This window comes from Strongylocentrotus purpuratus, unplaced genomic scaffold, assembly GCF_000002235.5.
Source record: "Strongylocentrotus purpuratus isolate Spur 01 unplaced genomic scaffold, Spur_5.0 spur5_scaffold_5, whole genome shotgun sequence".
NCBI lineage: Eukaryota > Metazoa > Echinodermata > Echinoidea > Camarodonta > Strongylocentrotidae > Strongylocentrotus > Strongylocentrotus purpuratus.
Genome location: NW_022145611.1, coordinates 12797861 through 12821573, shown reverse-complemented (window position 1 = coordinate 12821573; position 23713 = coordinate 12797861). Strand labels below are relative to the sequence as shown.

The 23713-nt window shown below is 38.5% G+C and overlaps 1 protein-coding gene across 1 annotated transcript; it reads left to right on the top strand.

The window, feature by feature from the left end:
* Positions 1 to 674: 674 nt before the first annotated feature.
* On the top strand, positions 675 to 22056 carry LOC586001 (endoribonuclease Dicer). The gene is made up of 19 exons (XM_011670646.2): positions 675 to 788; positions 3024 to 3175; positions 3555 to 3717; positions 4397 to 5405; positions 5865 to 6244; positions 7113 to 7300; positions 11065 to 11216; positions 11555 to 11696; positions 13166 to 13241; positions 13699 to 13835; positions 14554 to 14733; positions 15573 to 15786; positions 16204 to 17207; positions 17814 to 17966; positions 18264 to 19123; positions 19692 to 19947; positions 20441 to 20609; positions 21072 to 21147; positions 21464 to 22056. The coding sequence occupies exons 2-19, from the start codon at positions 3050 to 3052 to the stop codon at positions 21615 to 21617; spliced, it is 5439 nt and encodes a 1812-aa protein (XP_011668948.2). The 5' UTR covers positions 675 to 788; positions 3024 to 3049; the 3' UTR covers positions 21618 to 22056.
* The last annotated feature ends 1657 nt before the right edge of the window (positions 22057 to 23713 follow it).

Sequence of the window (23713 nt, the reverse complement as noted above, 5' to 3'; positions counted from 1 at the left end):
AGCACTCTGATCCTTGGAAGCTGTACCAGGTTCTTTTAAATAATTGTAAGTTTGGAAGTGAATATTTTGATAGTGAAAAAGGGGGAGGGCATTTAGCAGTTATATAGGAAAGGGCCAGCACTTAAGTCTTAAAGTGAATTGGCCGGGGGAGCTATCAGAAAGAAAACTTAATAGGCACTTACAATTGCATGCATGCACGCAGTAACAGAAATTAGAAGACATGCAGTTTCCAAAATTAGGAGGGCATTTATAAAGAGGATTACTTTGTCAACACCCCTCTCCACGGCACTGTCTCAGAACTAAAGGGCATTATAGAACAAGTACGGTAATACGCCAATAGCGGTCTGTACTTAACCGGAAGAAGAAGAAAATCAAATTTAACAAAAATTTTCCCCGGCCAAGCTAGGTCAGAAATGGAAAATTTCTCCAAAACTAGAATACAAAAAATAAAAACAAACTAGATTCTAAATTAAGATAAAATAAATTAGTGAATAAATAAAATGAATGAATAGACCTAAATAATGTCCCTATTTAAACAAAATAAATTAAAAAAAAAAAAACATCGCCCCTATTAATAATGTCATCTCTCTAGCTCTAGCTGTGTGTAGCCTAGCCCCCCCCCCCCCCCTCCTTTTTTTTTTTTTTTTTTTTTTTTTCTTTTTCTTCTTCGCGGGACTGAATTGGTGATCGGTGTTATAGATTTCGGCCCTTTTTTTGAAGAGTTGCTTTTTCGACCGATCTCTGCCTCTGGTTGCCGCTGTTTTGCATTCAGTTTGTATCTGCTACCGGTATGTTTTTAGACTTATTGATTTAACTGAAATTCAACATCTTGAAATAAATGAATGATAATTTTGTAGGCATGCCTAGCTATTATGGGTGGCTGTGCATGTGTCAGTGTGTGAATTACGAAGCCGTAGAGTGTGTGCATGCCGAGCCTGGCCGCATCTGCGGCAGGCTCGGTCGACCCTTTTGCTCCGCACGGCTCGGGCGTCGATACATGAATGTGAATATTCATGAATGTCTAGTGGTAGTGGATGTAAGATCAATACAGTTACAGCAGCTATTGATCAACATAATTTATGGATCTTTCATGGAGATAAGGTGCATTTAATGTTGGATATTAAATATGTCATGATCTCCATTAGACCGAATTTTCTGTCTCTTTCGTTCGTTAAGCCTCTTATTTAGGTAGAGTCAGCTCAGTTCCTCTCTCTAGACTCTACTCTGTCTCTAGTTCTAAGGAAGAGCCGACCCTACCCAAATAAGAGGCTTAACGAACGAAAGAGACAAAAAATTCGGTCTAGATCTCCATTACTCCTATCCTAATGAACCTTTCGGAAGAGACGAACACAAGGATGATATTACTATTAGTGATAATGTAAAATATGATTATAAATTTTTGGTATCAATCATGATACTCCATAGTCTAGATCTAGTCGTGCGTACCCCTGCGAGAAGACTGAAGAGGCAGGTAAACAAAACCTAAAATGGGTTTGAAATCCCCCCTTCCCTCACCCGACAAATATTGCACAGCTGCTTCGGAGTTCGCTAGTGGACTCTAGGTCTATAATTCTTTCTTCAATTCTTCTCATAAAAAGCACTTTGAAATCTGTCAAGAAATAAATATAAAATGTTAGATTTTGCTACCGGAGTGATAGTGATTTGCTTTAATACATTCCATGCTTTCCTGCTGATCTACCCCCTAGTATCAAATTTCAATTTCCCAGAGACGCCAAGTTCAAAGATTGGCAAGGCGTGACATTTTCATGATTCGGCGCGCGAGCGCACGTGCGAGGGTATAACACACGTATAAGGTATAGCGTTTTTTTTCAAAATCTAGCGCGCGCGTCGTGCATAAGAGCATTTTCAGACCCTCGAAATGCGTGATGTCACGCCTGATGCGTGATACTTGGTAGCTCTGATTTCCAATCATAAATATCTTGATAATCATTCATCGGATTCCTGACTGACCTAAAGGTTTATAATTATGATTGCAGCATGAGCTAAATCAAAGATTTTATCTAAGGATCTGAGACATTAAGTTACGGGATCCTTTAAGGCTAGGCGATATATCAATATCATATTTTACATTATCACCTAGCCCTAGATGCTGTGTTAAGCCTCGGTCACAATTGCCATTACGAACGATTTTCAGACAATGGAAAAACAGAGATTCGTACAAACTTATTGTTTGTACGGACCTTTGTGACCGTAGCTGAAGTCTAGCTTCTTAATATTAGATTTTTTTATATAAAGTGAATTGGATTGTCATGGCTTCAGGTTTTTTTTACCTGCGTTTTTTTAGCTAGCGTTTTTATAATTCAAGGATGTGTGTTCTCCAGAGACTAAATCTCTGTTTTCACCAAATCAGAAGATGTTTAAAAATTCCTCCAGCCCAAGCAGACAGCATCTGACTTAGTGAATTTGCTCCTCTGAAAATGTATGATACTGATAGGGGGATCATAATCTAGGCACTTTGTTTCCAGTATCAGACATACCGTGGTTTATGCAAATTTCTTCTTTTTATCAGTAAAATCGTTTAAAAAATGGTGCAAGACAAAGCAATTACACATATTTTCAATATTGATGCCTGTGTCAAATGTTGTTGCGTTGAATATGCATACATAGTAATGAATACAAATCTCTACCGTATTTTGAAGCTGACTGATGGGAATTTCATCCTGATTTCTGACTACGGTAATGATAACATCACCTAAAATAAAGGGATATTACATATTCTTTTCAGCAAACCACAATGATATTCTTGTTGCTCAGTCACATCAGAAATTTGATTGTGACTGATTGTGTCGCATTGCACATATTAAATTCAACTAGGTGTGACGGTGCGTAGTGTATGAACCCTCGGCCAAACACAAGATTTGTTCATAACCTGTCTTAGGAAGTCATATAGCTGTCTGGAATACAAGATTATTCTATATGATAGCTTGTAAATTTGTGAGTGAGTGTATGTGGGCATGCAATTGTATGATATGACTAATGACTTTTCCATTGCTATCTTTCAGAGTTCTGGTACCGGAATTAGTCAAGAATGGATGAGCCACCATCGAGTCCGATGGGGTTAGAGGTCATCGATGTGGAGACTCCTGGTGGCTCCTCTGTGACCTCTCAGAAGGAGTACACCCCTATACTCAGCTTTACCCCCAGACACTATCAAGTAGGTTAAACATAATTATTTTAAATAATGCAATCAGTATAAAGTAAGGTATTGGTAAACATAATTTCCTGCATGTGTAATTATATCAAAGGGCTAAAGATCTTATACTTGAGGTACTTGTTTTAAAACATACTTTGTGCCAGTGATATACTTACTTTTTTGTTGTTGTAATAGAATGCAAAATTCATCTTTGTTTTGATATTGCTAGGCATTGTCACAAATTTTGAACAGGTATATTTTGAGGAAATTCAGTATATTGAAATACTGCTAAAAATACTTCTAATTACTTGTGTGATGAATTCAATTTGCTTTGTTGCTCAGTAATCTATCTAATACATATATATATTTGTAATTAATATCTTACTATTTATCATTGTAGCTTGAACTCTTGGAAACGGCTTTGGAGCAGAACACAACAGTGTGCCTGCAGTCTGGAACAGAGAAGACATTCTTAGCGGTAATGCTAATCAAAGAGCTCTCTGGGTCAGTGAGGTTACGTCTAGAGGATGGAGGAAAGAGAACCATCTTTCTTGTCAATTCAGGTAATCCAGTCTATATACCGTCAAAAATAGTCATTTTATGGAACTGTTGATGTTTAGTTTTAGATCTGTTCGATGGAAATGGAAGGTTTATGGCCCAAGATTTCTCAGTGGTATTGATGGATTTTAATTGAAGAAAATTCTTGCAAATAATAATAATAATAGTGGGTTCTTGTATAGTGCTCATGTCTGTCATTAGCTTAGCATTTAGCATGGCTGCCATTACGGCGCTCTAGCAATTTAAGGAATTAATTCCTGCCAGGTACCCATTTACATCACCTGGGTTTTATTGTGGCAAATGTAGATTAATGTCTGGCCAAAGGATAGTGCTGCGGCGGGACTTGAACCGCAGACCCTCTGATCCACTGTCAGTTGAGGTATTGACTTGACCACGACACCTCTACAATGCCATAGATGCAAATAGTTAATAGGAATCAATGAATAATTCGAGAAAGTTTTTAAATAAACAATTTTAGAAAGGATCTCTCCTCTCTCATATTCACATTAAATGTTATTGGTAAATGCCTCTGTGAGATCTTCATTTAAGTGTTTTAGAAATATATTTCATCATAACTCCTCAGACAAAATAGAATTCTTGATTTCCGTCAATTAAGTTAAATTTCTCATTATGTTTTTTTCCCTTATAACTACCGTAGTCTATGTCTTTACTTTTTTTCCATAGAATCCTATTTGTCAGAGTATGGCAACGTGATCCACACACACACTGATTTAAATGTTAAGGAATACAGAAATAGCGATAAAATGATTTCATGGGACAGAACAAGATGGCAGGATGAAATTGAACATTGTCATGTTGCAGTGATGGACAGTGAGATCTTCCTCAAGCTCCTGCAGATGTCCTATGTTGGACTGTCCATGCTCAATCTGCTTATCCTAGATGAGTGCCATCACACCCTCCAGCATCTTCATCCATACCACCAGATCATGCTAGCGTTCAAACAGTATCCCAGGGATGATCGCCCCAGAATTCTGGGGCTAACCGAATCGATTCTGAAAGGGGATTTCAAGCCATGTGCTTTAGAGGAGCACATAGATATGTTAGAGACCTCGCTTCAGAGCAAAGCAAAAATAGCAACAAATTTGACCAGTATTAGCAAATATGGCACCAAGCCTAAAGAAGCAGTCATCGTCTGCAGGAAGTACGAGGACTGCATTGAGTTGGTATCAAAACTATCAAAGCTCCTCACAGACGGTCTTGACCAACTCAACCAGTTTGAATACTCCTTCAAAGCCAGGGACTTTGAAGGTGAACTAGTTGACTGCAAGCGTGATCCTGTATTGCCTGCCAGACAAGCCCTGATGGAATGCCTCTCGACTCTAAGAACGATCGGCCCTCTAGGGGTCAAGATTCTCATCCCCATGCTGGTAAGAGAAATACTGAAGCTTGAGAAACACGAGTTCTTGGACGTTCACCTCCTGTTCCTGCAGCATGCAACCACCCAGCTCAGGATGGTTGAAAGGATATGTGACAATGCCCTCAGGGAAGGAGGCAATTTCTACGACCTGAAATTTCTGACTCCGAAAGTGAGGAGGCTGTTGGAAGTTTTAAGTGGATTCAAACCAAAGGAGGTGAGCCCAGAAGAGAAAGCTCAGCAGAGCACTAATCGGGAGAGGGCCAACAAGTTTGCATCACGCAGAAAGGCACATAGATCTCATAAGGACATTAAAAAGTGAGTGGCTCTTCACTATTCTGTTGATGAAATGCATCTCAATAGTGTGTTGTTGTGTTGTTGTTTTTTGTTTTTTTGGAGGGGGTGGGGTTGCTTCCTTTTTTACTTTGCAGTGTCAAATTTTATGCTATTAACATTCCCATCTTTTAGTTTTCTTGACTGATATTTGTGACAGTAACAACACAAGTTTTTACTGTCAATTGATTGTCATAAAGTATGAAGTAAGGCAATACTGGCTGCTAAAATAGGAACACATGGACCCACATTTTCCTGTTGAGAAAAACTGCAAGGGTAAATGGCATTTTGTCACAACAGCAAATTACTCAGTAGGCGTGTCATAGAATTTTATCCCCATCATATGGTCCATGTCTTGCTTTAAAGAGGCAATACAATTTCACATAACTTCTTCTAAAACTCAGGGATATAATCTTGTTTCCCCTCTCTTGTTCCTTCTGCCAGTCCAAGATGGAGACCTATAGTACCAGAAGACCAAGACGAGGACGAAGTAAGCGATGAGGAAGAAGAAGAAGAGGAGGATGAAGAAGATGTGGGTCTCCAGCAAACTGGCCGCTCCACCACCAACCTCTGCGGCATCATCTTCGTGGAGCAGCGTTACACGGCAGTGGTGATGAGCAGGCTCTTCAAGAAGCTCTCTAAGAGGGACCCCAATCTCCATTTTCTCCTCTGTAGCTGCATAGCCATGGGCAGCGGGAGGCTGGGCACAACGAAGAAGTCTGCCATACAGGTCCAGAACCAAAGGAGGAAGCATGAAGAAGTACTGAGGAAGTTCAGAAGGAGAGAGGTCAACGTTTTGGTTGCTACCAGCTCTGTGGAAGATGGTGAGTGGATTCATTTAATATTGATAAATAGAGTCACAGGTAACAAACTTTTTTTAAATATTGGGTTGTTCATGACACAAAGTATGCACAAAATATAGGCATTAAATGTATGATAAAAAATATAAATTAAGGTGGGGGATGACATATTTTTACAAAATCTTGGAAGGTCTGTGTGCACATGGGTTTGCAAAATAGACCAAGAAAAAAAAGAAATAAAGAAAGAAATAGAAAACATTTGACACAGTTTATTCACTTCTGTGCGAATCCGAAGTGGATTGATGACAAGAAATGCCTCTGTGCAGTTTATATAAGCCTAGGGTATGTACACTGTATATGTGGTTTGTATGATGCACGGTCTGAATGGTGTACCTGTGTTAAAGGGAGTATCAACAATTCATATAAACCACAGATTACTTGGACTATTTTTTAGATCATATGTCAAAAACTATTGCAATTTGTTTTAAAAATTGGAACTAGTACTCTGAGCTGTATCCAAATCATGCCCCAGGTGTTGTGTATCTGTTATGACATAATTAAATGGCTGCACTTTGCATTGACTTAATCAGGACACTTAATCTATATGTTCAATATTTATAATTGAATACCGCTATATGATTTTAAAAAGTTGTTGTTCAAGTGTCATGTTTAATTAAGAATATTTAGTAGTTCACACATGATCTGCATCAAACTGTTCCTGGAGTTGGATCAAGCTCCCTATCTAATGCACAACTATAACTCACAGACAGGCCTTTGCATTTATTTTCTGTGATATTACTACAGTACCAAATCTATTAAAGAATAGCTCCAAGAATATTTAGTCTGTGATGGCTTAAATGTAAATTGTATGTTATCCATTTGAACGTTACAGGTGTGGAACTCCCCCGCTGCAATGGCTGCAACCTTGTGGTGCGGTTTGATCGCCCTACCAGCTACCAGTCTTATATGCAATCCAAGGCCAAGGCCAGGGCACCTACATCGCACTACCTCATGCTCATATATGAGCCGGATGTACAACTATTCCTTGTAGACGTGCAGTGCTACCAGGAGTTTGAAAGGGTGAGTGATGTCTCTTTGACCTTTGCAGGAAATCACCAAAAATCATGAGAGTGCCTCTCGTAATCAAGAGAATGAAATCATTATTGGGGCAACTCCAGGCCAAGGTTAATACAGTATTCAAGATATAGAGGGACCTGGGCCCCGTTTCACAAAACATGTCATCAGTGACAAATGACAGTCTCTGTTATAAGCTACTGAAATCCTTGCTTCTGATTGGTTATAGGCAGATTTGTCACTGATTTTTGTCATTTGTCATTGAAAAAAGGCTTTGTGAAACAGGTTCCAGGCCTTGTAGGGTCCCTTTAAGAACATTCATAAGCACCAGCTCAATTACACATGGACGTGACAAGTCAAGTGTGTTCCTGTCATTGTGATGATCATGGATGTTCAAAAACATTTCCTGTTTGGCTGAAAGTTCAGAGACAGTGCAAGATACAGATGAGAAATAGTGCTTTAAAAAAGCCATGGCAAAAAGAGGGCTGCTGATTAGGAAGTAATGTGTCTCTTGGGAATTTATTCTGGTGAGATGCAGTTTCTATCTAGAGCTGATGCAGTATTCAAAGGGAGTTCTCTTCGTATTGGGACGCGTTTCCTGATGGGAAGCTAGGACTCTGTGTATTTTGTATATGGATTTTCAGCTGTAGGAGCAAGAGATGTTGCGTTTAAATGTTGTTGGGTGTTTGCTTAGCAGAGCTCAAGTCTGCTTGCTTCCTGTCAGATTTGCTAAGAAAAAAGCCAAGAAGCCACAGAAGGTGAAGGTAGGGAAGGCATTGAAGGCAAGTGATGATTTTATTTGTAGTAAAACTACAAGTTAAGTGTGGCATAACTTGCTTTGAACATCTGTTAGTAAAATGTTGTACACCATCTTATTGATGTTGTTAGTGTGTTGTGTAGGTTAATGTGTTTCATACAGTACACATACAAGCATATACTTGCTTTCCCAATCCAGTCAAATTGAAAATTAATCCCTGATTTTGGACTTGTCAATATCAACCATTATTATATGTGATAATTAAGTGAAGATTATTACAGATTTTGCAAAATTTTATTGTATTTTCCTCTGATTGTGCTGCTGAATTAAAAAATGATAAAGTATTGCGCAATACTTCAGGTATGAAAGCCAGGCATTGTGCAATACACCAACCAAGGTGCGTGCATCGGGCGATATTGCGCAATACTTCAGGTTGAATAGGAATAAAAGCCAAACATTGCGCAATACACGAACCAAGGTGCATGAGGTGATATTGCGCAATACTTCGGGTTGACGAGGAATGAAAGCTGGCCATTGCGCAATACACCAACAAAGCTGCATGCACCTAGATGATATTGCGCAATACCTTCACCAATGGTTTACAGGACGAGAGGATATTGCGCAATACTTGTGAACAATCTATTATTGTTGGCTTTTGGCAATGTGCCAGAGCTGCTGAAGGAGTCTTTGTTATTTTTAAGTGATAAGGCCTTAAAAAAAATGTTGTATTGCCCTTTAGGTGCCAAAACAGGGCAGTCGGTCGGAAATCTTCTTTTTTTTTAAAACTTTTTTTTCTCCCTCTTTGGGCTGATATTTTTCAGTTCTCAATATTTTTTATGCCTCCGCCACCGAAGGTGGTGCCGGAGGCATCATGTTTTCGGGTTGTCCGTCCGTACGTCCGTCCCATTTGACCGTTATCACAATATCTCAAGAACCATTTAAGATTTAAACTTAAGACTCGGGAATAGTATTTATCACCATAGGAAGACGATCTGATTAGATTTTGGAGTACGTAGGTCAAAGGTCACAGGTCACAGAGGTCAACTTATGAAATTCCTTGTATTGAGTTTGTTAGCGCGATATCTCAAGAACCATTTGAGATTTAAACTTCAAACTTAAGGATAGTATGTATCACCATAGGAAGACGATCTGATTAGATTTTGGAGCACGTATGTCAAAGGTCAAGGGTCACAGAGGTCAACTTATGAAATTCCATACATTGAGATTGTTATCATGATATCTCAAGAACCACTGGAGATTTAAACTTCAAACTTAGTGATAGTGTGTATCACTATAGGAAAACAATCTGATTACATTTTGGAGCACGTAGGTCAAAGGTCAAGGGTCATAGAGGTCAACTTATGAAATTCCATACATTGAGATTGTTATCATGATATCTCAAGAACCACTGGAGATGTAAAAACTTCAAACTTAAGGATAGTATGTATCACCATAGGAAGACGATCTGATTAGATTTTGGAGCACGTAGGTCAAAGGTCAAGGGTCACAGAGGTCAACTTATGAAATTCCATACATTGAGATTGTTATCATAATATCTGAAGAACCACTGGAGATTTAAACTTCAAACTTAATGATAGTGTGTATCACCATAGGAAGACAATCTGATTAGATTTTGGAGCACGTAGGTCAAGGGTCACAGAGGTCAACTTATGAAATTTCATACATTGAGATCGTTATCGCGATATCTCAAGAACCACTGGAGAATTTTCACTTCAAACTTAATGATAGTATTTATCACCATAGGAAGACGATCTGATTAGATTTTGGAGTACGTAGGTCAAAGGTCACAGGTCACAGAGGTCAACTTATGAAATTCCTTGTATTGAGTTTGTTAGCGCGATATCTCAAGAACCATTTGAGATTTAAACTTCAAACTTAATGATAGTGTGTATCACCATAGGAAGACAATCTGATTAGATTTTGGAGCACGTAGGTCAAAGGTCAAGGGTCACAGAGGTCAACTTATGAAATTCCATACATTGAGATTGTTATCATGATATCTCAAGAACCACTGGAGATTTAAACTCCAAACTTGTTTAAATTGCTCTATGGCGGAGGCATCATTTTCGACTGCGCGCAGTCAAAATTCCATCTAGTTTTTCTCGAAAAAACATTTTTTTTTTTTTTTTTTTTTTTTTTAAAGAGCCAACCGTTGATTTCAAGATATTTTGGTTGTCGCAAAGGGCATTACAACATTTTTTTTTTAAAGGCCTAACAGAAAGAAAGAATTTATCTTTTGAAAGAGTTATACATATTGCAACATACAAGTTGAACTATGCACATTATTTTTTCTCATATTGCGCAATACCTTCACCAACGGTATATAGGATGAGAGGGTATTACGCAATTCTTTTGAATGCATAATCTGTTATTGTTGGCTTTTGGCACTATGCCAGATTGCCAGAGCTGCTAAAAGAGGCATTGTTATTGTTCAGAGATGTTTGTTAAAGGGAGCATAGAGAAATTTATGTCAAATTACAGAAGAAATGAATTTATTAAATGTTGTAATAGATTGATTGATGAAAATGAATGCACCTCCCGAATTGTGATTTGCTTGTTGAGACTGAGTGTCACTTTATTCACTCATGGTAATATCCCTCCCCTCCCCAAAAAAATTGTACTAATTAAAATATTGATACATATTGCAACATAGAAGTTGAATTATGCACATTATATTTTCTCATTTTGGAAAAAAACAGATAGTCTGTCAGCATAGGTTGTAAAATACACTTTGTTTTTTAATAATTGGCATGATTAAGAATAGTAACAGTTCATGATTTTGAAAGCGCTATACATAGAATTGCCCAAATCTTTAAATCATTAGATTGTGAAACATAGTTTCATACCAAAATGTTCCCAGGAAAAATATTTTTCACGATACATTTTTCTTTTTAAAATTGTATTGGACTTGCTTGCCAGTCAAGTCACAACCTTGTATTATGTTTATCTGTAAAGAGCTTCTAATCCATCATCACCATTTGTTCATGTATAGGTCCTGAATAGGAAGAGTAAAGGTAAGACCCAGCCGCAAGAAGAGGTATTAGACCTCCTGGTAGCTGACAAACAGATGCCTGCATACATCCCCAAGAATGAGGAAGGGTCACCCAGGGCCTCGATGACCACTGCCATCCAGATTATAAACAGGTAAAATGAATATAAGCTAAGCTAATCTAATCTAATCTAATCTAATCTAAATTAATCTAAGCTAACCCAAGCTAATCAAATGTAACCCAAGCTTATCTAAGCTAAGCTAATCTAAGCTTTAAGCTAAGCTGAGCTGAGCTAAAATTATCGTATTTAAGGTGAGCTAATCTAATCTAAGCTTAGTTAATCTAAGCTAAGCTAATCTAAGCAAAGATAGGTGACATGGAGTAGCCAGAATCTGTATTCAATGAAGTTTATCATATGGGATTGACATAAAGATGAGAATTTTTTAACTTTTTGCCTTTTTCTCATCTTTCTTCGACTCTGACCACCCATAGATACTGTGCCAAGCTGCCTAGTGATGTGTTCACCCATCTGACTGCCTCCTGTAAGATGAAGGAGAGAAAGGGTGATGTTAGCCCAGAGTTCCAGGCCACTCTTCAGCTGCCCATCAACTCGCCCATCAGGAAACCCATTACAGTGAGTTCCATTCTAGGATAGTGTAGGTAGTGTGGTATAGGTAGCAAAGATCACTTGGTAGGAAACCCATTACAGTGAGTTCCATTCTAGGATGATGTAGGTAACATGGTATAGGTAGCAAAGATCACTTGGTAGGAAACCCATTACAGTGAGTCCCATTCTAGGATGGCGTAGGTAGCATGGTATAGGTAGAAAAGATCACTTGGTAGGAATCCCATTACAGTGAGTCCCATTCTAGGATGGTGTAGGTAACATGGTATAGGTAGCAAAGATCACTTGGTAGGAAACCCATTACAGTGAGTCCCATTCTAGGATGGTGTAGGTAACATGGTATAGGTAGCAAAGATCACTTGGCAGGAATCCCATTACAGTGAGTCCCATTCTAGGATGGTGTAGGTAACATGGTATAGGTAGCAAAGATCACTTGGTAGGAATCCCATTACAGTGAGTCCCATTCTAGGATGGTGTAGGTAACATGGTATAGGTAGCAAAGATCACTTGGTAGGAAACCCATTACAGTGAGTCCCATTCTAGGATGGCGTAGGTAGCATGGTATAGGTAGCAAAGATCACTTGGTAGGAAACCCATTACAGTGAGTCCCATTCTAGGATGGTGTAGGTAGCGTGGTATAGGTAGCAAAGATCACTTGGTAGGAAACCCATTACAGTGAGTCCCATTCTAGGATGGTGTAGGTAACATGGTATAGGTAGCAAAGATCACTTGGCAGGAATCCCATTACAGTGAGTCCCATTCTAGGATGGTGTAGGTAACATGGTATAGGTAGCAAAGATCACTTGGTAGGAATCCCATTACAGTGAGTCCCATTCTAGGATGGTGTAGGTAACATGTTATAGGTAGCAAAGATCACTGTCCAGGAAACCCATTACAGTGAGTCCCATTCTAGGATGGTTTAGGTAGGCTGGTATAGGTAGCATTAGATCAATGTCTTGCCAAAAGACATTAGTGCCGCAGCGGGACTTGAACCGTGGACCTTGTGATCCACAGTCCAGTGACATATCCACTCGACCACGATACCTCTACAACTCTTTAGGGTATTGAGTGGCAAATTTAGATTAATGCCTTGCAAAAGGACATTAGTGCCATGTCGGGGTTTGAACCAACAACCTTTGAATTTCAAGTTAAACCACTCGACTTTGGCACTTATAGATGATTAAAAAGTAGTTTTGTGCAGTAAAAGTCCCTATTACAGTGTAGTTACTGATCCAAGTGTAAGACACAGTAATGTGAAGCACTCCTTTGTTTTCATATAGAAAATATGGATGTCGATGCATGCATATCATTCTAATAGGATTAAAGATCTAGTATTTGCAGCTGCATTTTGGTTGTTGAAAGGTGGTGCATTGAAAACAGTAATATGGGCATTTTCTTTTTCTTTTGTTTTTTAACAATTCATTTCAATCTCTCTCAATCAAGTAATAGAAATCCTTTTTATTTTATTTGTTTTGTAGGGTCCATGGATGAAGCGCAAGAAGTGGGCCACGATGGCAGTGGCTGTCAAAGCTGCTACGATTCTACATAAAGCAGGTAAACATGTGATGATTGTGATTCTTACATTATTAAAGTATGTCTCTATGTTTTAGATGGGTAGAGAGATAGATAAATGGTTAAATATATAGATAGATAGATAGATAGATGAATAGATAGAAGATGGGTAGATAGATAGATAGATGGATAGGTAGATAAATTAATAGATAGCTGGATAGATAACTGAGCAGATATATAAAAGATAGATATATAGATAGTAAGATGGATAGGAAGATAGATAAATAGATAGGCAGATCAATAGATATTAGGTAGATAGTAGACAGATAACGAGATACTTAGATAAATCTTTAGATAGTGGATAGGAGATAGATAGGTTGATAGATAGATAGATATATAGATAAATAAATAGGAGGTAGGTAGGTAGATAGATACATGAATAGATCATTCTCAGATGCAGTATTTTAATTATAGTCATATATGCTATTGTATTCTTCAGGAGAGTTGAATGACTACCTGCAGCCAATGGGGAAGGAATCGATCCTGAAGGCAACTGATAATGCTTTCAATCATCTGTTTGCTGATGGCCAGACACGACCAGGAACAACTAAGAAGAGACAGTACTATGATAAAGAGGTAAATATTCCTCCTCCCCTCCTCCATCTTTTCTTCTTTGACCTAAGATTTTTTTTTTTTCTAATTGGAAAGAAGGTCTACATTCAACATGCCAGTGATGAAAACATTGTGTAAAAACACACAAGAAGTTAAATAGCAAGAAGCTAAATCAAGTCACTCATTCTACATCAGTACCATGGCAGTGTTATCTTTAATTGTTCATTCATGAAAGGTTTTGAAGCCAGAATCAGGAAATGGAAACACCTCTTCAACAAAAATGATTTGATGCACAGTGTGACAGTCGAATGTTCAGAAAGTTTTATTTGGGAAGAGTCCGTTTCTTTATTGGTACAAGGCTTGCTATGTGATTGTCTGTAGCACATACTCCTTTTTTTCCTTTTTTCTGAGCAAAGCTTGACTGTTCTAAACTAAAAATGTTCCAGAACTGCTATTTTTTGCTGAGAAAAAGAAACTATTTAAGGGATGCAGCCTACACTCTCAAATCTATGCATGATCCTCTTTGACCAGGTTGCCAAGTGCCTGCTGGGATGCCCTCCCCAAGCTGATCAACCTTGCTACCTGTACAGCGTTGACATGACCCTTGCCTCTCAGAAATAGAAATTGCAAAAGAAAATGAAAATAATACAATGTATTATGAACCAAACATGTCCCAGAACTCTGATTTTTAGCTGAATGTAGCCGTACATTATTAACTCTCTGCATGTTCCTGTTTGGTTAGGTTGCCAAGTGCCTGCAGGAATGCCTTCCACAAGCAGATCAACCTTGCTACCTGTACAGCGTTGACATGAGCCTGGCCTCACCTCTACCAGACATCCTCAACATCCGGGAGAGGAGACTCCACAGACCAGAGGAAACCCAGCAGTGCTTTGGCATCATCACCTCAAAGCAAATACCAAAGGCAAGTCATTGGTTATGGATCCTCTGGGATCGTATTCTGAAAACGATGCTATCCTTTAAGTTTGTAAAACAAAGTTCAAGTTCAAGTTCAAGTTTCAAGTTTATTTTTCTTCCAGAAATCACATGTAACAAAATATAACAGTACAGTGTAGAATAAAGAAAGACGGGGAGACCTTGGTTGAAGCACAGCTTGTTAAGTTAAGGCCCCTCAGATGATGTGACAAAGATAACTGATTCATGAATACAACAACAAATAATATATGGAAGATATAAAGCTATTTACCCAACGATGCATCGACCATAGCATCTATTTTCATAACAAATCAAAATTAGGCCAAGTCATTGGCTAATGTCTGTGCAATGCAGGGTGTGTTCACGTAAAGTCTAAAGAGCCATCAGTGCAAGTGCCAATGATAAGCTTTGAGTTTTTGCAAATTCAAATTGTTATGACAATTAACGATGTCACTTAAACTGTTCTAGTAGGGATGGAAATTATTACTAGAAATATATAACTGAACAATGAACATGAAAAAGTATGGATCTAGTCATCAGGCACCTTGCCCATGTTTTATGCAGTCCAGTGGAACTGTGTTCTGGTATTTGTGGCTTTTAGCAAGTTCTTGTAATTGTGCTTTACACTGGTTCAAACAAAGCTGTTTCACCTGTCTTGCTTTCTTTATGATCATCGATTGAGCATGAATTTTCACAAGTTTCTCTTGAAAGGCTTTTTAAAAAAATATGGTAAACTCATTGGACATGATTGTTTGGTGTGACACAGGGCAGGTATTCAACATGTTAAGAATTTTGAATTGATTCTATTTAGCATTTCTATTCACCCAGGTCCCTGGATTTCCAGTCTACACCCGAGCAGGGGAGCTCGCCGTCTCCATCACGCTTGAGTCTGATGTAATTCGACTAAGTGGCTCCCAGATCAGGAGAGCCCAGTCCTTCCATGGCTGCATGTTCTCTGAAGTGCTACGCCTGGACAAACCCAACCTAGAGCTGAACCCGGAGAAGAGTCAAGCAAACTACCTTATCGTGCCTCTCAAAGAAGGTGAAAGAGTGCAAAAACTGATGTTTCAGATATAGTTAGTTTGTACTTCAATCCAAATATATCTTCTTCACTCATTGACTATAGTATAGGAACAGGGTAGATTATATATAAAGTGAATCTAAATGAGAGAGTTTAGTTGTTAGTGGGTTAAGAAACAATGATAACATGATTTCTCTTGAATTCTAATTCTAATTAACTTTAACATAAGATAACATAAGATTTGTGTGTGTGTGTGTGTGTGTGTGTGGAAGATATAATAGAGAAATTATTTTTGAGATGTGCATGTGTTCCATGTGAGTTATTGTTATGATATTGAGGACTTTTTTTTTTTCTTCATTCTTTTCTCTGGTATAGTTATCATAGGTATATGTCTAAATGCATTTTTGGTTTGTTGATATATCTTATTCCATCCTGCAGGTCCTTCTGGAGGTCCTTCTGTGATTGACTGGTCATTCCTGGAGAAGGTCAGCCTGAGCTCTGGTCATCTCGACCAACCTACTCAACTCCCAGACTACAGCCAGAGCCAGTTTGAGTTCTCCACAGACATCCTAGCTGATGCCGTGGTCACACCTATCTACAGGAACATTGACCAACCCCAACGTTACTTTATGGCAGACATCCTCTACGACTTACCCGTGACCAGTCCTTTCCCATCCGAGAAATACGAGACGTTTGTAGACTACTACTTTGAGCGGTACGACATCCAGATATCCAACTTCCAGCAGCCGTTGGTCGACGTTGACTGCATGTCATCAAGGCTGAATCTGTTGACTCCAAGGTATCTGAACCACAAAGGGAAAGCATTGCCCATCAGCACTGGTCAGAACAAGAAGGGTAACCTGCAGAAGAAGCAATACCTGGTGCCTGAGCTCTGCTACATCTACCCAATACCCGCATCCTTGTGGCGAAAGGCCGTATGCCTTCCATCTATCCTCTACAGACTGAATGCTCTGCTGATTGCAGAGGAACTCAGAGTACAGGTGGCCGAGGAGGCTGGCATCGGCTTAAAGACACTTCCACAAGAATACCCATACCCAAACCTGAGCTTTGGATGGGAGGGGCTTGACCTGGAGGCCCTCGAGAAACAAGAGAAAGAGGCTGAAGAAGAAGCAGCTAGGTGTGAGGAGGATAAAGATAATGCAATACATGATGAACCAAAGTGCAATAACAATGAGCAGCTGAAACAAAAGGAACGTGCAGCTGAGCTTGAAGTGCGGACAAACAAGAGTGAGGAACATAAAGTGAATGAGCAGCTGAACTCACCCAGTAACTCAAAAGGAGAGCAACATTCTGGGGGAGATATGAGTGTAAACAGTACTATTGAGAGCAAAGAAATCTTAGATGATGGGAACTTTCACCTTGATGATGATGGTAAAGACCCGCAGATGTGCCTTGGACCCAGTCCTACTATTATATTGCAGGTGAGACAGAGAAGTTTTATGAGAAGTGTATGTTTTTATTATGAGGAATCTGTGTTTGAACTTTAATATGCAGAACCGCCTCCCTAGATAAAGGCTGCCACTTATCCCAAACTGCCACATATTTGCGTCACATCTCTTCAATCTTGCACATCTTTGATCATCAATTTTATGGAGTCCTTTTAACATTCATGACCTTATGTGAGTCTCAGCATTGACAATTGATGTATATACATGTAGGTACAGAATTTTCTTGGTAGATTAGGGGGAGTTCAAAATTGCTCTTTTCAGTTATTTGTACCTCTATGAAGATTAAATGTGATCCTTTTATTTGCCATTCTTGAGGAATCTAATGTGTGGAAATTTAAATATAGGGCTGTCTCTTTTTCCATTCTCATGTACTTCTACAGCACAACAATAACTTTCAAAAAATGCACTTTATAATTGTGATACCTGGACCCCCTCTTATAGAATGTTGCTATTGATTTATATGTCCCGTGACTTATTAAACTCAATCACACCTGTGTACTCTATATAAGACGGGGCCCTGATCACAATCTGTACTTCTACAAAAATTGACCAACTTTTGACATTTTATTTCTTTTTCAGTCCTTGACCATGTCCAATTCCAGTGACGGTTTCAACCTTGAACGACTTGAGATGCTAGGAGATTCTTTCCTGAAGCAGGCTGTGACTGCCTATCTATACTGCACATACCCTCACCTGGATGAGGGCAAGCTCTCATTTCTCAGGAGCAAACAGGTTAGGGGGAAATATATTTTCATTGTCATTTAGAAATTTGAGCTATGTTTCTTTCATAAACATGTACAACCATTGTAAAAGACTCGATTTGTGATGATCCCTAATGGACTTGACAACTGATTTTGTATTTACAGTGTATATTCACTCAAAGACTCCCTCAAACTTTGCCTATAGTTGCATATACACCTGTACACTTGTATGAATAAAGATTGCTGAATTAGTTGTGATCAAGTACAAGAAGTTTACATATGCAAAGTCTGTCACTTTACTTGGTCTGTACTCTCCTATTCTACACAGGTTAGTAATTTCAACCTGTACTGCTTGGGTGATAAGAAAGCACTAGCTCATAAGATGCAGGTATCACTGTTTGATCCATCCATCAACTGGCTACCACCCTGCCTGCTGGTCAAAGAGAGCTCCAGACCTGTCCCTAAGGAAGAGACCGAAACCGACCCGGATGCAGGATTTGTCATCGATACCTGGGATCCCTCGACTGTTGAAGGCGTGGATGACTTCGATGATGATGACTTCGACAGTGATCAGTGTTGGGAGGAGAATAGCGATGACTTCTCTGATGAAGAGATTGATGAGACGAAGGCAGAATGTCCGGATGATTTCTTTGCAAGGGAAGAGAAGGACAAGGAGCAGTGGTCATTCTCTGTCGGTGATCCAGACGATGTCCCGGGTCTGACGTACACCGGTGCTAAAACGCAGGACTTGGGGAGTGTCCCTCAGCTGCCGTATGAGATCCACACCCAGCACAGCATGTCTGACAAGAGCATTGCTGATTGCGTCGAGGCCTTGATCGGTTGCTACCTGGTGTCCTGCGGCTTCCGTAGTGCCCTTCTCATAATGGCCTGGATGGGATTGGATGTCCTTCCTACCATCGATGGTCAATCCAATAAGCGGAATGACCAATCCTCAGACCTTCCTGCAGCTGATCTTCCAGTGTCTTGCCTCTATGGCTACCTCAAGCAACCAGAGTCCCCTCTCCTCAGGAGTGTGCCCAATGCAGAGGACGTGTTGCAGCACCAGCTTGTGGGATACGACGGCTTTGAGAAGACCATCAACTATCGCTTCAGGGACAGGGCTTACCTGCTACAGGCCTTCACTCACTCATCTTACCATCGCAACAGCATTACTGACTGCTATCAGAGGTAATTGTCTTCATTGCTGTCTGCTAGATTTTACATGAGGAAGAAAAATGGTTATAATTGTGTTTAATTAGAAATGCTTAAAATTCCTTGAGTCTAAAATGTAAATATTTCAAGATAGTCTTGACAATCAACCAGGTATATTAAGAATATCAGAATTAATGATGCATCATCAGTAAAATTCATATACTTGTATTTATTTTACTTGCATTTATTTGTTTGTAAAGCTTGTACATGGATGTTAATAAGTAACAAGCTTAAATATTTATGTGTCCTTAAAAAACCACATAATGCTCATGCACAATGAATAAAGGTATTTTCACAGTATTTGATTTATGTCATAGGCATGTTCAATTGTTTGTATTGTATTGAGAAAGTTTGCATTGTGTAGATCTTAGTGTTTAATTGCACTTTGTATATATGTATCATGTATTTCGTCTTTTGCCCAAGCTGCGCCTTGAGCATTTGACCGTCAAGTGGATTTGGCGTCTTATAAATCTTATGTATTATTATTATTATTATTATTAATAGAGCCTATTTAACCACGTTACTTTCCTTTACAATTTCCCAGGCTTGAATTTCTTGGAGATGCCTTACTAGACTACCTCATCACTCGCCACCTTTATGATCATCACACCAACCTCTCCCCCGGAGCCTTGACCGATCTCCGCTCGGCCCTGGTCAACAACACCATCTTCGCTTCCTTGGCCGTCAAATTCAACTTCCACAAGTACTTCAAGGCCTATACAGCCAACATGTTTCAAGTCATTGATAACTTTGTGACCTTCGTCGACGCCAAGAATGAAGCACTGGGAATGGATTCACAGGTATGATAGATATGCTCTTGTGAACATGATCGAGACTGAAATAAATCAATGAATAAACATGAGATGAACAGAGTATGCAATTGATACTCTTTAGTACATTCTATACAGATAATGTTAACTATTACCAAGTGCTTTTGAGTGCTCTAAATGTGTGAAAGGATTGTGTGCTGTTGACCACCTAAATCTCCATTTCGTCTGTCCGAAAATAATGACTATGATGGTCAGCTTGCAACTTTTCAAAATCTCTAAGAGTTGAATAACGTTATTTTTTTCTTTATTTCTGGCAAGCTACTTTAGATGACCCCAAAATTTGAATTTTGCACATAATTACTTTGATTTTTTACCCAACTCGCAAGCCAAAGGTAAAATTAAGCGAGGACCCTGCATATGCATTCAGTGGTCTCTGTTGTAATGGTCAAGTTAAACCAGCCTGCCGTATTAATAATAGCTCCACTTTCCTTCTTTCAATTATTTTTGTTGCCTTCACTTTCAGCTCAAGTACAGTGAGATGGATGGAGAACAAGAGGAGTCTGAAGATATCGAAGTCCCCAAAGCTCTAGGAGACATCTTTGAATCGGTGGCTGGGGCCATCTACCTTGATAGTGGCATGTCACTCAATGCTGTGTGGAAAGTCTACTATCCCATGATGAAACAACAGATAGGTGAGTTTCTAAGCTCAATCTATTTAGTTTAATAAATTTTCACTTTTGAATATTTCTTGACAGTGTTTTCTTTGTTCTGTTTTCTTGATCTCATTTAGTTATATTTTTAGTCTTCTCCATTTCCTTCTTCCACTTCAGTTTCGTTTAAATTCATATTCCTGTTCACCATAATTTTTACTTTTCTCATGTTTTTAAATGATCATTTTCACAAATATAAATTTAACCATCTTATTTAATATACCATATTAAATTTAAGTCCATAATAGTATGATGTACATGTACATTGAATGAAAGTTAAAAGAAATCATATGTATGTGATTCATTATACTTTAGATTCCTCAGGAAAGATCTCTTGCAAAAATATTCAGTTCATTATTTCCCTTCATGCTCATATTTTTTCATTTAAAGGTATTTTTCATGGAAACAATGTTTTTTTAAATGTTTTACTTTTCAACATTTCAGAGCAATATGCCTCAGACCTACCAATATCTCCTGTCCGAGAACTGCTAGAGATGGAACCAGAAACAGCACGATTTGGGTAATAATATGCATTGGTAGTTTTAAGCGATATGTCCCCTGGTCGATTATCTATCTAACATGAATAAATGTATGTGGTTTCTTTTTAGTAGTATTGTAGGAGAAAAAAAGAACGATAACAGCATTATCAGCATTGAAATCACTAAATTTTTCATTTTTATTGAGTTTATTTCTACAAGTCACATCTTCCCTTATTTGTATAAAGTGACTTCATTCATTATGATTAATATTTATGCAAGGTCCCCTTTGTGACTCCTTTCGCTTAACTATAAGTTTCTCTGAATAAGATTGTTTTCCTCTTTTGCCTTTACTCTTAGCCCTCCGGAGAAGACCATCGATGGCAAGACAAGGGTCACAGTTAACGTGGTTGGCAAGGGACAGTTCAAGGGTATCGGACGGAACTACCACATCGCCAAGGCAACAGCAGCTCGTTTTGCTCTGCGCCACCTCAAGAGCCAGCCCAAGAAGTGATAACAATTATGATTATCAAGGAGTAAGGCCTTGTTGACACGTGAGTCAACAGTCTTAAAGAAAACCATCTTGGCAAAACGTATAAAGACAAGCATGGTGTGCTTCACGTTTGTGTGTAATATAACACACAGATATTAAAGTGAGCATGCTGAGGGGCTTTTGTTGCTTGCAGCTACTTTTTTATTCATTTATTTCATGCCATATAATGAATGAATGAGGCTTAAGGTTGCAGGTAAATGGTTGTATCTTGTGTTGAGTGCTTGGAAATTTAAATGGATAATGTGGCAACTAACTGGTTGGAATGCCCCACCTTCCTCCCCAATAGTATGGACAGCATGACAGTGGAGTGTCGTGGTCGAGTGGTTTAAGGCGCTTGACTGTAGATGCGAAGGTCGAGGGTTCGAATCCCGACACGGCACTAATATCCTTTGGCAAGATATTAACCTGCACTTGCTACTCTCCACCCAGGTGTTAAATGGGTACCCGGTAGGATGCGAACGTTCATGTGGTTGAACGAGCAAGTGTGCGCTTCTAAAATGGCGACTGGCTGGAATGCTCCCCAGGGAGTGGAAAATGTGCACACATTGTGTGCGGGTAAGCCTGAATCCGATGACCGGGGTAATAATATATCTGTAAAGCGCTTAGGCACATCGTTGGATCGGTGTATTGAGCGCTATATAAAAAAAACAGATTATTATTATTATTATTATTATGCACTGTATTTGCAGGAAAGTAATTGAATTCAGTGACAATGGAATAATTCTGTGAAGTGTTTTGATATGTTACTTGTAACCAGAAAGGCACTTATACAACAAAAAAGTCATTATAATTAATACATTATTTTTAATGACATACTTGTCTAATTTCCATTATGGTTTAACCTTTACTGCCAACTCAATCAGCAATAACTGCAATATTCATTCTTTTTCCATGATGTTGTCTATTATTCAATACATAAAATATGCTGTAGAGCAGACTTGAGAATGAGATTGTGATTTTCTGCCCTGAAGTAATTATTCAACTTTCAAAGAACTGGAGCAGCAATAGTATTATGCAAACTCCTTAGAAATTGATTACAATAGGATAGAATAGACGATTTGATAAGCCACTGATAAAATTAGTTTATTATTGTCAGGTTAAAAAGAAGGAACAGGGTTATAGGCTATAAGATTATTACTTTTTGTAAACAAAATAAACCCTCTATTTATAGAGAGGACATATGAGATGACTATGATTAATAAAAAGAGGACATGAGATGAATTGTTATAGGATATAAAATCACTAAATTAAAATAAACCTCAAATAAAAATTGAATGGATTTAACAAAATGTGTCATTTTGTTGCTAACTGGCAAGTCCTGTATGTTTTCTAGGGATGATCATGATTTTCATTCAGAGATTTGCACAATGCATATACTGGTATTCAAAATGTCATTGTGTGAAGGTGCTTGAAGTATTGTGAAATACATTAAGGCATTCAATTACGAGTATTTTACAATTCTATGGACCTCATGGAACTAACTGGAATGCGTAAAGAGGACCAGAACAAAAGCTAAAGAAAGTTTCAAAAAAAGCTCTGATGTACCCTCACATGCTTGCCAGTATACAATGTACATGAATATGTTTGTGATAATTTGTATCTGGAGACTGCTGAACTTTTGTTTCTCCAAAGTAGAATTCAAACAAAAAGTACAATGATGAACACTTGTTGAATGGTTTCTTATTGAAGATTGTTCTGATAATGCAGCTGGAAATAGTGTGTGTGTTTATGAATCACAAATGGTCAATTTTGCAGTCAATATGTTTGTAATGTACATAATCTTTTGAAAATAACTTTATGCCTAGGCTAAAGATCATGTTTTTTGACTGTTTGATCAGCATTATTTACAAAGATATTATGAGCGGCTATGAATCATGGTTACTGGAAGATGAAATTAGATGTGAAAATGTATGTTTCGTAATGCTGGAAAATAAATGCTTAGATAAGATGGTGACGGCTGAATAACATTGAAGTAAATATAAATTCACATTTTCTTAAGATTTAAAGCATCTAGTGAATTTCTCACACTGAAGTATTTCAAACACATGTACATTATG